The following is a 16,242-nucleotide window of genomic DNA, read 5'->3' on the forward strand; positions in this document are numbered from 1 at the left end:
CTCAATAAGATCACCCGCAAGGACGTTTATCCACTACCTCGCATTGACGACGCGCTAGACTGCCTTCAAGGAGCCGAATTCTTCTCATCTTTAGACTTGCGATCCGGGTATTGGCAAGTGCCTGTGGCTGAGTCAGACCGCCCAAAAACGGCCTTCATCACACCCGACGGTTTATTTGAATTCACCGTGATGCCATTTGGCCTGTGTAATGCGCCTGCCACATTTGAAAGAATGATGGACAACATCTTGCGCGGCCTCAAATGGCAGATATGCCTTTGTTACCTGGACGACATCGTCATCTTTTCACCGGACTTTCCTTCCCACTTATTTCTACTTAAACGCGTCCTCACATGCGTAGCCGATGCTGGCCTCCAGCTTAACTTGAAGAAGTGTCGCTTCGCCGCCCGGCAGCTGGTCATCCTCGGCCATGTCGTGTCGAAAGAAGGTGTACTCCCTGATCCGGCGAAACTACAAGCTGTTTCCCAGTTTCCGCGACCAAAGACCTTGAAAGACCTGCGCAGCTTCATTGGGTTAGCGTCATACTTCCGCCGTTTCATCCGCAATTTCGCCACCATAATAGCACCTTTGACGAAGCTTCTTGGTGGTGACCACAACTTGTCGACCTGGTCACCAGATTGCGATGCGGCATTCACGAAGCTGCGTCGTCTCTTGACGTTTCCCCCAATCCTGCGCCATTTCGACCCAAGCGCTCCAACAAAAATCCACACGGATGCCAGTGGCGTCGGCCTTGGTGCCGTTCTTGCTCAGAGAAAGGTTGGCTTCGATGAGTACGTCGTCGCCTTCGCCAGTCGTGCACTCACTAAACCTGAATTGAACTATTCAGTAACTGAAAAAGAGTGCCTGGCTATAATTTGGGCCATAACCAAATTCCGCCCGTATCTCTATGGCCGCCCATTTGACGTGATTACTGATCACCATTCGCTGTGCTGGCTTTCGTCCTTAAAAGAACCATCCGGTCGTCTTGCTCGATGGGCGCTTCGACTGCAGGAGTACGACATTCGAGTGCTGTACCGTTCTGGCCGAAAACACTCGGATGCGGATGCCTTGTCTCGTTCGCCACTGACAGACGAGGTTACCTCCCCGAAGGCCCCATTGTCCGAGTCTTCCCTTGCTGCCACGGATATCCTTCTGGAGCAGAAGAAAGACCCTTGGATTGTGTCAATGCTCAGTTTCTTGTCCACCGCATCGACAACCACTACCAATCGCGCCTTACGTCGCCAAGCCCATCACTTCTCCATTCGCGACGGGCTCTTATACCGTCGTATCTACCTCCCGGACGGCCGCAAATGGTTGCTTGTCATCCCTCGACATCTACGTTCGGATATTTGTGCAGCGTTCCACGACGATCCCCAGTGCGCACATGCAGGTGTACTAAAGACATACGCGCGTCTACGCCTTCGTTACTACTGGCGAGGGATGTACCGATTCATCCGTCAATATGTCCGCTCCTGTCTCGTTTGCCAACGCCGCAAAGATCCCCCTCGTCGTTCAACCGCTCCATTGCAGCCTTTGCCTTGCCCAGCACGTGCTTTTGATCGAGTAGGCATCGACATTTATGGACCTTTGCCAACCACATCAGACGGCAACCGCTGGGTAATCGTGGCCATCGACCATCTTACGCGCTATGCGGAATCTTCCCCTTTGTCCAGCGCTTCTGCACGTGACGTCGCCTTGTTTCTCCTGCGCCACATCATCCTTCGCCACGGAGCTCCCAGGGAATTACTCAGTGACAGAGGCCGCGTCTTCCTCTCCGACGTCATCGAGGCTCTCCTCAAAGAATGCCGCATTATTCATCGCACCACTACTGCATACCATCCGCAGACCAATGGCATGACCGAGCGCTTTAATCGAACTCTTGGCGACATGCTGGCCATGTACGTTGCATCCGACCAAACCAAATGGGACCATGTTCTACCATTTCTGACTTACGCTTATAATACCGCGACGCAGACGACCACGGGATTTTCGCCCTTCTTTCTCCTGTACGGACGCGAACCTTTTTCCACAATGGACACTATCCTTCCGTACCGCCCTGACAGCACAGAAACCACTACCTTGTCTGAAGCTGCTGCACACGCTGAAGAGTGTCGCAAGCTATGCCGTATATTTACGTCAGAAGACCAGCAACGCCAGAAGCACCATCGAGAAACTTCACATGCTCCTGCATCCTATGCTCCTGGCTCGCTAGTGTGGCTTTGGGTTCCAGCCCCTACCCCTGGACTGTCACCGAAATTCGCGTCGAAGTACCAGGGCCCCTACCGCGTGATCGAGCAAACGTCTCCAGTCAACTATATCGTGGAACCGCTCGAGCTATCTTTGGATCATCGCCGTCGAGGACGCGACATTGTGCATGTCCAGCGTCTCAAGCCGTACTATGATCCGCCTGTCTTGTCCTACCCCTAGGTCGCCGAGACGGCTTCTTTTTTCGCGGGGGAGATAACTGTACTGTGAAATAAGGAGCAGTGGGGATGTGTCTGTGTGAGAGAACGACGAGAGACATAAGCCTTGTGTCGTGCTCGATCGGCTAGTGCTACCTCTCGCTACTTTATCGTGCTAGTCGCGAACGCTGACTTCCCCAAGTGCTTCGTAACATACTGAACATTGATTACAGCATCAAATAGATCACATTCTATCTTTTGGCTTGTGTTATGTCGAACAGATCACATTCTATCTTCGGGTTGGCCTCTAGAACAGTCGCTCCGGAGGCACAACTGTGGCGTCGCGCATTCGGTAAACGAGACAAACTTGTGCCTCTGGTTGCGACACAGCGATGTACCCCGGAACGCTGCAGTACGCCAGTACCAATCGACGCACGGATAATGCACCTGCACTTGCTGGTTTCACGAAAGGCCACTGGCAACAACCCGAATGTAAAAGTGACATACTGTCGCGAGCAGTCTATGCGCTCTTTCCAGTCGTCACACCGGAACCGTTCTGCAGCACAAACGCGCGTAATAAATTGAGATAACTAATCATACTTCGCTGGGGAAACGAGGAATATTAATAAGGGCTGAGCAATGCCACCTAGAGCCATCATACTCGGTGACGTCAGGTTAGTGAGACCACCAGAAAAGCATAGGAAAACGGCAAATGCGTAAACGGTACAACATTTACCCACCGATCTCCAACAGGTTCCTCGTACTAAGCATTACGGTTTCGATACACAGCGAGCCCCACATGCAACTCTACAGACAAATTCCACTGATTAAATCTTATACACAGAAAAAGATGCAAATAAAAGACGCGGCACTTGGATCAAGTGGGTGATGACGTGACGCGGCAGCCTGTCTGCTCGCAATAGCCTTAATAATGTAGAAAATTGCTACGAGGTGTCGTCGCCATCTTTCAGTAATATAACGATGCTAAAATACATAAATATATATTTTTCTTAACGGGAAGAAAAACTTTGTTGTTTTCGACGATGGGGCCAGTGCTTTCTCATGGACAACGAGGACACGACATCTCAGTAATTAATTTTCTGCAGTCTCTGGCGCTTATAAAATGCGTACCGTTAAAACTAAACGTTTCCGTCACCTCAACTCGGGACCACGCCCACCGCATCCTCACACGTGCCAGGCCGTCAAGGTATCACTCCTTCCGACAGGCACTCACAGGCACGGGACGCATTGCCCAATTTCCTCTTTTGGTAACGCCAGATTTTCTGCACTTTCTCACGCATCTGTAAGTAGGGAACTTGCGCATAACTGGGCGTATAGCATTTAGGGCACCTAACCAAGGCTGAAACACAGATGCAGCAGCCCTGTTATACTCCTGCACAGTCTTCTTAGGGTCGCAATAATAAATAAGCAGTATTCGTGCAGACTGCCGCGAGACTACAGCGATATATGCTATAACAGAGCAGATATTCAATGAGTGCCGAATGTATTTACTATCGAGGCCATCACAGTCACCGATGCCCATCACAGGTACATTTTTAATGTTGACTCTCGATTGATGTAACCCCGTAATCTAAAGTGCGCGGACCGGTGGCTGCGTTAAAAAAAAAAAAAAAAAGAAAACACCGAAGTGCTTGGAAACTCAGACTGACAACCTGAAACTGACAAATGCACTTCGATGTTTGCATTTCCAAATGTCAACTGCAGTCTTCAGTTTCCGGTCACATACCAAGGCATAGAGGAAATGTTTTTTTAAAGAACCCCTCGTCCATATACTTTTGGTCACAGGTGTACATCAATAATTCCTGATGACAGTGGCAAAAGTCTCAATATGTATAGTTATAAATGATAAAGTTAATAACCCTCTCTTGAGCACTGCGTATTCCCGAATATTTCGAACGAAAAAGAAATAATCAAATGAATAAATAATGATAAGTCGAATGGTGTCTGTGCCAAGGGGCAATGTCAACGTCGAGCATGACAGATAACAAATATCTACGTCTCTCCACTTCCAAGAGGAGCTTTCCGCCTAAATGACCTCGCAACGCTTTCGAAATCAAAATCGATAACACGCGCGTATAGGCCAGCCTATTGGAAATGAACAGCAATTGACCTATTCGCTGGCCAGGTAACCCACGTAGCCTCAATCATAAAATTGTGCAATAACAAGTATTACTCCTAGCACGCCACGACAGATGTGTTCAAATTATGTTTTCTGAGTATTATCAACGTCTGGAATGGCACTTCCAGGAGGGATTACAAAAGTGAGAACTTAGAAAAGGCACCTATCAATGTTTGACGTAACCATTCATACCTATTCTTGCAATGGTGAATTAGTTCAGTTATCCCCTAAAATGAGCCGTTTTCTTACTTGCTGGTACTCTTGGCAGCATAAATATCTTGCTTTCTTGCGATTTTCATAAAACGTGCCCCATTACTTTTTTTTTTTTTCTCGAACTGATATCGCCTCCCTTGTTCCTAGAAGACTGGCCTGTCTAAACAAAGAGAGGTCTGCACTAGTGTCAATATAAGTAAAATAAACAAGCCAAAATCTTGTGCAATCATGGGCAGCAATATGAATGGTTCTCGCATACATAATCACTGAACCTCAGAGTGCTCATTGGCATAGTGACACTAGGGCGACAGCATACACCCTGCAAATATTTTCTTGTCCCAGCACATCACATTATAAATGCTGACGAAGTAATAAGCGAAAAAATGAGACAGGCAAGTTTCCTCGATCGAAGGATGTGCGAACCAGTTTGGCAGAACCATTTCAAGCGTCCAAACCCACTCTCAGAAGCGGATCGATAAAACTCCGTTAAGTAGAAATTGAAATTTACGACCTCATCTTCTCGCTTAAGGCGAAATCCTGCGATAATAACGCACTGCCTCCCCGCCATGTGCGGTATAACGCAGAACTAAATATATTCAGTGCCTCGCCGATCCAGTAAGTGCTGCTACACAGCACTTCTTCGGCGCAGTGCCCGCCGGTCTGCGTGTGCATTTTCTTTTATCCTGTCACATAACTGCTGCCTCAAATCGACTTAGCAGGTGCACTGGTGAATTTGCCAGAACGAGTTCGACAGAGACCAAAAATTACGTCTGCTATATAAATACCACTGCCTTATACAGCCCAATAGACACACCTGGTTCCAGGTTAAACATCGATTGCTGGTATCACCGTCACATTGCAACGACGCTTCCATGGGCGTCAGTGGTATGTCTGTCGTAGGGAGTCAAACACTATTCCGATAGTTTGGCAAATTAGATATCTCGCCTCCCGTCCGTGGTGCGTAAAGTCGGGAGAAATCTGGATTAGCGGGTGAACGCTTCTTTCGCGCTTGGTAACAAATGTGGCTCTCTTTGAGTCTTAATTTAATGCGTCTGCATCCCCCAGCTCGCCGAGCAGCGCGCTTTACCCAGAATTGTCCGCAGCTAGCCCTGTTTAATGCATTGCTAACTGAGTAAAGCATAAGCGCCAAAACTACAAGATCGGAACTGCAGTTGCCTGTGCGGGGCATCTCGTGAGCGCAAGAACAGCAGCTTTCTTTCACTGTGTCAACTTTTTTGCGCACGTAGCATTTGCATGCGATGCGGATTAACGCGTACTTATTGTCTCTCACGAAAAGAAGAAAACTTTGGCCTTGGCCTCAATAGGCTAGGAGGCTGGTAGTTTGACACGAGATAAGACTAACGGTGGCTGTTCGAGTGAACTTAAAGCGTTTTAACCAAAGTACCGCAAAAAGAATATAGTATACACAAGAAGAAAAAAAAGCATGTGAGCGCGCATGTTGTTCCTGTTGTACAGCGTTTCTTCCGCGTGGGCGGACACTGCTTGTAAGCGTACAGCGATTCTTTGTTGGTTAATAAACGGATAGTAAACAGCGTTACAATTTTTGGTCGAAGTAGTCGACACGAGTACGATGACAACGTGACAAATAGAGGGAGTTCATAAACCAATAGGGAATGCTGCACGTATATAGTGACAGTTGGTCAATGCGCGATTATACAAAAAAAAAAAAAAATCGTTGGCCATTCCACTCCGTGAAGAAGGTTAACCAGCGAAGCTGAAACGTGCGGCCCCAGTGTTCATCACTGGGTTAATCCCGAGGGTTGATTAAAGTATTTCTCAATTACGAGGTTACACACACGTTCGGCTGCGACGGAGAGAACGACGTCACTGACGGTATGGCCGCAGTCCGCCGTTGTCGCTTGCATTCGATGTCTCGAGTTTGTTCGGCGGCGTGGTTAGCAGCATTCGCCCGCCATTGCAGCTTGTTATTCTTGGAAATTAAATTGCTTCAAAATTAAATCTATCCGTCACGTATGTAAGGCAATGAATGAATGGCTCATACCCCCGTAAACACGGCCTCCCCATTACAACGACAGAAGAGAAGTGAAATTATATCCGCTGGAATGATTAGCGGCCACGCAGCCAGCTGCGGAAGAAGACGACGACAACGAGCGCGGGTGCAGTGGCACGAGCGCGTGCCGAGCACGAGCGCAAACCGAGGGGCGCCAACGAGCCAGCTGCGGAAGACAACGACGACGATCGAGCCAATGCTGATGATGATAGTTTTCTGTACACAGGCGATTTCGCCTAGCCATATAAAGCTTCGCTTTAAAAACCGGCACCCGCAATAACGCAAGCCACCGATGCTTACGTACTATTTACCGACGCGTTTGCGACTCTCTCACTAAACCTTCAAGTGCGTCCCTTTCAGAGTTGTGTGCCGTCGCGGGCAAATAAAATGCAATCAGCGGAGTGCGTGGCCGGCGGCACAACGTGCGACGGCGTTATACGTGTGGCAGTCCTTGCCGAACACGTACGCACGCACGCACAGGGAAGATATGCCTGAACCGCAGGCGTGCTCCCTTGCCTACGACGGTGACTGACAGACGGCGCAGGTTGGCCGTCGTGCATCTGTCCTACAGCATAAATATTACAACTGCCGTGTCAGTCGAGAGTTGTTACAGATGACAGGCACTGCGTCTAAAACTTACAGCACACATCATCAGCCGGCGTGCGCTAAATTAAGCGTCGCAGAGTACTAACTATAGAACGCAGCGACACATTTCTCTTATTTTTGATGTCACACTCAGCGGTCCAATTTCCTTTAATGCTTTAATAACAAAGTTATACATTGGATAATAAAAACTGCAGCAATCATACATTTTTGTTTCTTCTTTAAAACACTGTCACTCTTTCTTCAAACAGTTTCTACTCATTTCGTTTAATGTCGCGTATACAGGTATTGGATTAGCGCTGTTTTTTTCTCTCGCACACTTTTGCGTGTTAATCTGCTGCAATGGTTACCGTGTAACAGCTTATTTTGCTCTTTGATTACTGTAGAGTGCGATTAGGCAGCTACCAAAGGCGGGGTCGATTAGGCAGATTCCAAAGGCGGGGTCCCCTTTGAAGTACCCCGGTCGCCTTTCAGCTTAGCCCAAACAGTTGTGAAAAGTAAAAGATATCAGATGGCTGCGCCTGGTCGTTTCTCTATACCTGAAACAGTGCAACAGATTATACAAAAACGATGCAGCCGAAACTCACTTTTGGCAGCTTCCAAGTTCCAGATCTTGACTGTTCCCGATGTGGAGCCCGCGCACACCATCTCCTCGGCTGGACAGAACTTGACGCATTCCACCGCCGTCGTGTGTCCAGTCAAGCTCTGCGTAAGTGAGACAAAGTTGCGCAACCTTGAGCATCTAGCGCAGGGACGCCAAGACGAATGCGAGACGCACGTCGCACATAGTGCATTCAGTTCAGCGCGCTTTACGCCTGATTTTCCACTGCATATAACTACGCCCCAAGAGTACACAGCCTCGCCCCAAAAGATGCAAGATGGAGAACACGAAGCAGTCAGATAACAGTGCAGGACCTGGTGCAGCGTACCAATCTCCGTCCACACTCATTTAAGCCCGTGAAGGCATTTTCCTCGCCGTCCGCTACAGCCTTCTCTGTCTTCGATTCATGCGGCGAACAGAAATACAGGCAATGCATGGTGCGATGCAGTAGTGCGACCTAACGGAATTCGAGCTCTCGCACGTGTGCAACAAGGTAACAATGCGCGCAGAAGGTTCAGTTCAAGAGTGGTTCGACCATGGTGCTGAAAACATCACATGCATGTAAAATGCATGTTACTGGGACAAGTGGACGACACGCAGAGGCAGCCAAAGCGTGGTGCGTTCACTTTGGGAGCTCGTCTTGAATATGCTCGACTCTGTACAACACAAGACAATTACGTGAGGAAGACACACTGGGCAGTGCGCGTCGTTCTTACGTCTTTGTCTTGTGTTGCACAAGTGGCGCATATTCGAAGATGATTTCGCACCGACTGGCCCTGTTCAGAGCTCTGTTCATGAGCTTGCCTCGCGTATACTCGGGCGCCTTTACGTGCGCGTAAAGCAATGCGTATAGCGTTGGCTCCAACAAAAAGGTTACTTGGAATAAAGTGCTAAATTGGGATAGTTCGTCCACTGCAGGCGAGGAAAAAGTGCAGAGAACAGGAACATAACGAAGCGAGACACACAAGCACCATCAACTGAGCGTGTATTCGCATGTACAGGAAAGCATATATAGGACTTACAACACATGTATTTGAGATAATAATGTCGGCCCTAATTATTACTCGGAATTCAAATAATCAAGGTTAACCTTCGTCAACGAAGCCCAGAAAACGGGTGAACGTCGTTCGAAAAGGCTGCAACAAGAACGCGTACGCCCGGAGACGGGCAAGGCCATTTAAGGCAAAAGCCTCGCTCACAGGTTCGATATAATACGCGGAAAAAAGCCGAATCACCCCTCCGTGGTGCTTGACCCTTCGCTGAACAACATCCACGAGACAAGGGGAAAATGTATTCTGCATCCGTCCATGAGTGAAAGCTTCACACACACGCCTCGGTAACGACGCCAGTTGCATAGTTCGACGGCCATTAATAGGGTAAGAGTGCGCGTGCGTAGAAATGATATAGCCTGATCCATCCCTAAGGCACTGATGTACAGCCATGCATACGTGTAGACAAGTGAAATGATTGTGGAAAAAAACGCGAAGGAACGCATGATTTAAACGAGAGCCATCAGCATCGATCTATACCACCCTCACGCGAGTTATATACACTGCGAAATGTTGCAATTTCGCAGCTCCGTTTCGCCAAACAACGAAATCGCACCAATTCACGCCTGCTAAATTTTGCACTTTTTCTCGTCTGAAGCGCCACAATCCGCGAAAATTCAGGGCTCTAGGAAAACAAGAATTTGCAGTAATTGTAGCACGGCTTGCGCTGGCGCGCGAGCATCATTCCTCGTTCCTGTGTTGCTGTCGCCAACAGGACGGAATGACTGCGTGCGAAAGAAAAAGAGCGTCCCCGGCAAGGAAGTTTGGTTCCGCACGACAGAATAACCACATGGGGTGCCACGACATAAGCGTACGCGTCTCCTCGGCTCCACGCCGATCTGCAATCGTGACAGCGCACTGAGGCCATCGTCCGTATATTTACAATATAGGAACAACGAAGCTGACACGCACCGGTTCAGCACTCGTATGTAACAAAACACAAGAACAAAATTCTTAGCAAAATATCGTGGCGGTACTCGAAGTGTATATCACCATCATCATCATCAGCCTATATCTATGTCGACTGCAGGACGAAGGCCTGTCCCTGCGATCTCCAAATACCCCTGTCTTGCGCTACTTGATTCCAACCTTGCGCCTGCAAATTTCCTAACTTCATCACCCCACCTAGTTTTCTGCCGTCCTCGACTGCGCTTCGATCCCTTCTCTTGGTATCCATTCTGTAACTCTAATGGTCCACCGGTTATCCATCCTACGCATTACATGGCCGGCCCAGCTCCATTTTCCCCGCTTAAATTGTCAACTATATAGAATATCGGCTATCCCCGTTTACTCTCTGATCCACACCGCTCTCTTCCTGTCTTTTAACGTTACTCCTACCATTTTTCGCTCCATGGCTCTTTGTGCGGTCCTTAACTTGTTCTCGAGCTTCTTTGTTAACCTCCAAGTTTGTACCCCATATGTTAGCACCGGTAGAATGCAATGATTGTACACTTTTCTTTTCAACGACAGTGGTAAGCTGCCAGTCAGGATTTGGCAATGCCTGCCGCATGCACTCCAAACCATTTTTATTCTTCTGTAAATTTCCTTCTCATGATCAGGGTCCCCTGTGAGTAATTGACCTAGATAAACGTACTCCTTTACCGACTCTAGAGGCTGACTGGCGATCTCGAATTCGGAGTGTATATGGTACCCTGTTTCTTGAAGCCAAATAAAATACGAACAGGAACCTAAATTTGAATTTACGGGGATATATATATAGCCTTCGAACGGCATACGCACGTTTCTCATTTCTCATGTTCGGTAACAGTGTTGCGCGCGCTACGGCAAGATAGGTGATTGCAGAGGACTGCTAACAAGAGGTGCACGCGCGGCTGAGAATCAAATCGCGGCGACGGATATTGCCCAGTAGCCGAACGCGCTGGTGCCGCGAGAACGAGTTGTGCGTTGCTCTGCTTTGCTCAGCTGCACCTGTATTTAGAGGCTCAGCGAGGGAACGGAATGGTAATCGTCTATACCTTGCGAAGATGATCGTGCTCGTTATGACGAATGGGCACCTTGGAAACACCATGTTCTCAAACACATTCGCGAAGGACGCATTAGACTGTCCAATTACCAATCCGTGTTTCGGCGTGACCATATACCCCCTCCCATTTCTTCCCAGCGACTTGTCGAATTGGAATCGAGCGCCACAGCGGACTACTTTCCACTATCCGAGCGCGCCGTCGGGCAAAGCGCTAAGCCGCAAGGCGCCAGGGGTGCCCGTTTCGGGCTTGCACGACAGCGATTTAGCCATGCGTGCTTCGCGGTGCCGAGCGCGCGGAAGGGCAAAAAAGCAACGCGGCGCGTAGAGTGCCGACGTCGCGCTCAGGAAACCTCGCAGGGACCGGCCGCATTGCGTCACGCCGGATTTCTGCGACATTGCGAGCACATGCGCGCTTCTCGGGCCCTGCTGATGCAGCGAAGCTCGCCATCGCATCCAGGAAAAGCTTACGCCACGGACGACTCTGCCAGGGCTCTGCGGCTGTATACATGATGATGACGCACGGCACGCTCGCCCAACGACGGCAAAGTCCGGCAAACGCAACGGCCGAGTGCACAAGAAGTGAATGCTAATGAAAACCTCTAATATCGTGCGCAAAGACCGGCCTTCGACGCAATACTTATACGTACAGCACACTACTGTGATAGATGGCAGCTCATATTAATATACGTGGGTACCCGACGCCCAGTAAAATATTACACAGACAGACGCACGCAGGCACACAAGCACACGTGTAATATATATCTAATGTAGAAGCAGTTCCCTGCTGCCTTGAGTTAAAGCTTGCGTTTAACTTTACCACACAAACATACAATGTCTGAGAATATTGTTTCAAGCTAAGAAAAAAAAAGATAGATTTCATTATTAGTTTTTAAGATGCGCTGTTGAGCCAGCATTGCCCTTTCGCGTCGGGCGTTTCGCAGCAGTAAGAAAACACATCCAGGCTACAAGCGAAACCACAGGCGAAGCAGCAGCGAGTCGATGCGACTGACCCAGACGAAGTTAGTCACCGCTGGTTGGAGAGCACCGTAAACAGAAGCGGTCATATCGTTGTAGCTCCAGCACCATACTACGTAAATCATTGTGCACGTGTTCACAGGTATATACCGTTATCGAGGCATACAGACGTAGCGCTTCAGAAAAAAAAAGGTCAATTTTTATTTCACCAAATTGCCAGGATCTTAACTGCCACAACGTAGAGACCCTTCCGGGTCGCTCCACTCGTGCAGTCACAGAAAACGTAACGGAGAGACCGTACGCAGCTAACTGCCGCAGTGGTGCGGCAGTGCTTCCGTGATGCGATGAGCCGTTTCGGAGAACGAAGGCGAGAACTTAGCCGCCTCCAGCTTCCAGTGACAACTGTTGTGCCGCGCTGGGTATAGCGTTATGCGCCTTCTTCCCCTCGCAACATTCCGTACATTTCGGAGGAAGTCAGGTAATACTGCAGGTGTATTTGACTATTTTGACTTGTTCAACCCCGTCCACCTGAACTTCACTAAATGTGTAAGCGGATTGTGTTTTCTTTCCTTGCAGACGCGGGAATCGAAACCATGACATATTGTTCAGCGAAATAATTTCTCTGTCACTAACGAAGTACCCGCGCATACGGAATAACCAATTAGCTAATGAACTCGATCTAGTATATAAATTAAATCATGGGGTATAACGTTCCGAGACTGCACAGGTGGGTTATGAGTTATGGCTATGACTACGTTCTTCAAAGTGCAAGGTACGCGAGCATTTTTGCATCCCGCCCCCATCGGAGTGGAGCCGCTGCGGCCGGGAATCGAACCGGTGACATCGTTCTCGGAAGCGTGACGCCCCAAAGCCCCTGAGCTACCACGACTTCCCTCACAGCCTAAACGCAGCCGAGAGGCTCGCACGAGTAACCTGTACGTAAGCACATCTCTCGATTTCAGATTGTATATGCTTACGACGTGCTCTGTTCCATTAAAAAACGCAATGTTTTCCTCTTTGTAATGCTACTTAATATTTGATTCATTTTATGAAATGCTATGTGATGCTTCTTGGTGTTCTTTGTGTGTTCGGTTAATATATGTTGCCTTATGAAATACCATGTTCTCTTCCTTTTGCTACGAATCGTTTGCAGTAGCCTTTTGGGATGGGTCCCACACCAGCCTACAATCGGCTATATGGATACAGGTGATGTTACGCATCCGTTTTTTATCCAAAAAAAGGAAAAATAAAGCGTGGTTGTTGTTGTTGTTGAAGGTGTATCCTCTTTCATTGATATTTCTGCGTCTAGAAAATTGCTCTGGGCCGTCGCGGGCGTAACCCCAAGGCAGTGGGCGACTGCTCGCTTTTTATGCAACTCGCTTCACGTGAAAGAGGCACAACGCAACTATCAATCATTCCAGATGCACATTCTATGTTTCAAGCAGACATGATGGTTTTGCACAATTTCAAACGCGATAAGCGACAAAAAAGCGCGGGCGTCAAAGTGCAGCTGCGGACTCACGACCAACGTTAAGGCACTATATGGATAAGGAAGCAATAACACCTATGTAAATTAGCTGCACCAAATTTTGAACAATTGCCTGCGGCAGATCGCACAATTCTAACCCTTGAGCTACATAATTACTCGATGAGGGAGCCATCACTCCTACGAGAAATTAAAATGCTGAATTGAATAATTAATGTAATTGCACCGATTACCTTTCCAATTAATTACTTTACGGAACATATTTCAATTTACGAATTGTACAGCTAGTGAGTTTCTAAGACATCGATTTGGAACGAATTCTGAGGATGGCACCGGTTTCGAGATATGCGCCGTCAAACTTGCGGCAAAGATGCACTGTTCCACTTTTTTTTTTTTAATGCCGTTTCATGCATTGAAGCACAAAAGTAATTGGTACGCCAATGCCATTTCGTCGGACACATTGAAAATTAATCTCTCGAAACTGGTGTATAGTTCTGAGAATTCGTTGCAAGTGAATACGCCTTGTGAACTCACCGGCTACAATTCATGAACTGAAATATGTGCTTTAAAGTGATTAATTAAGAAGTTAATTAGTGTTCTCATGTTAATTATTCAATTAGGCATTTTGATTTCTCGTAGAAGTAATGGCCGCCTCATCGTGTAATTTAGATCAAGGGTTAGGATTGTGCTATCTGCCACAGGCAATTTTTCAACATTTGGTGCAGCAAAAGAACACCTGATATAGCAATCGCATCGGCCGAGACTCGTAAGATGTACGGCCTCCCGCATTTTTTAGCTATATCGCGCGAGCGTCCATCACGCGTCATTTTAGCGCCTTTCAGCGGCGATAATCAGCGAGACCGGCAGAAGTACTCTTCAAGTGCACTAAGCACTCTCCTGTGCAAGAGCCGTTTATTGCGACATTCCCTTCAGGACGACGTACGACCATATTATAGTGTTCTCGACGTGATATAGCTAAAAAAAGCGGGAGGCTGTACATATGTAAATACGTAATAAAACAACGCGCACCTGGCGCGCAGCTTTACTAAAAGTACTGTTTATTAACTCGGTGTCTAACAGTCCTAACTTGAAGCACAGGAAACACAGAAAGCACAGAGCTTTCTTTCTCTCTCTCTCTCTCTCTCTCTCTCTCTCTCTCGCGCGCGCGCGCGCGCGCTTTTTTTTTTTTTTTTTTATATGCGGCGCCGCTTTGGTTTATCTCATGTGTAGTATACTTTCATTGACGCTACACTCCGTGCAAGTCACGACCGCGTTCCGTGCAGTCATCCACGCCTCAAAGCCACTGCATGCTGTGAAAGGTATGTCCAAAGACCGACCTCCATGAAGAGAAGTTCGTGCGGCAAGAGATCTCGCGCGGCGCGCCGCTGAATACTCGCCGCGCCACATTTCATGGTGCAGCGGCAGAAAGCCCGCGCACTGAGCAAGCGAAAAGCTCTCTCCACTCGTCGCTCACTTTCACATAATGCCTGTACAAAAGGTTAGAAAGCGGTCTTTGCGCCTTGGAAACTGTATCACTGCGAAAAAGAAAATAATAAAGACTTCGGCGCTCGTGTATGTCGTCTCCTCTTGCGCCGTTCGAAAGCGCCGTTTTTTCGCCCCCGTACAGTGCATGGTTGAGTCCAGTATATACAGGCTCACCGCTATACCTTTTCTTCCATATATCGCTGACACTGAAGTTTAGACACTTCGGCCCACAATGCAGGCCATATATACTCAAGAAACATGCAACTCGGCGAGTTGCACATCGGTGCTCATGAATTTCCACCCGGGAAGTGATAATATATCAGATATTGCAAGCAACAGTTCGGAAGCCTATAGCAGAGCTTAACAGAGTGGTGATTTGGGGGTGTCGGAACAGTTCAGTCATAATGGTAGTGAGCGCACTACGCGAAACAAAGTACAAATCCCCCCCCCCCCCCCCCCCCCCCCCCCCCCCCCCCCTTGTTTTGCGTAGTGCGCTGACCGCCATCACGACCTAACAGAGCTCCAACACGGACGATATCCAGTCAATTGGTCAACGCAACGTAGATGTAAGGACGTTCCCTTTAACTGCAGGGATCCATTAACATCCGCAGCAACTCATCCGAAACCTGAAGGAAATCAAATGTAACCAGGTGCTATTCACAACTGATCTGCCTCCAAAAACCGTTTCTTGTTCGTTCGTTGTCAGCAGCCGTCGCGCCGATTTCCCCGCGACGCATTGCGTCCAAATCACAGCGCGCACGCTAGCGTGTCACGTTCTTCGACGTGACGTGAATTCGTGGTGCGAAATTCCACACTTAGCCCTTTTACTTTCATTTTTTTCGGCCACTCCTGGGAACGGACAACCCCAAAAACCCCCCGAAGAACAGAATTTAAAGGACATCATTATAAACAGGAACTCAAAACACTACACAAGATGAAAGTATCAAGTTATGAGAAGATGAAAAAAAATCAATGTAGCTATTAAAGTATATTATTATTATTATTATTATTATTATTATTATTATTATTATTATTATTATTATTATTATTATTATTATTATTATTATTATTATTATTTAGAGAGTGGCGCGCGTGGAACGCGGCAGGCGCGTCCGCGAAGGCCGCCGTGCCCACGAAGTGTCCAGGGTGGGACGAGACTGGGCCACGGAGGAGGAGAGAGCCCCGAGAGCCCAGCGGCCTCATTCTGCTGTGTTCCTCGCAGAACCCCACGCCCGCGGAGCCCACGGGAGAGCAGCGGCCCGTCGAGCGTGGACG

General features: G+C 48.3%; 1 protein-coding gene across 1 annotated transcript in view; it reads right to left on the reverse strand.

The window, feature by feature from the left end:
• The window catches only part of LOC119463446 (katanin p80 WD40 repeat-containing subunit B1-like), a 171,883-nt gene that overhangs the window by 105,428 nt on the left and 50,213 nt on the right, over positions 1–16,242 (reverse strand). Inside the window, 1 exon segment of the mRNA XM_049668221.1 lies at positions 7,975–8,092. Coding sequence (XP_049524178.1) covers positions 7,975–8,092 — 118 coding nt within the window.

This window comes from Dermacentor silvarum, chromosome 1, assembly GCF_013339745.2.
Source record: "Dermacentor silvarum isolate Dsil-2018 chromosome 1, BIME_Dsil_1.4, whole genome shotgun sequence".
Taxonomy (NCBI): Eukaryota; Metazoa; Arthropoda; class Arachnida; order Ixodida; family Ixodidae; genus Dermacentor; species Dermacentor silvarum.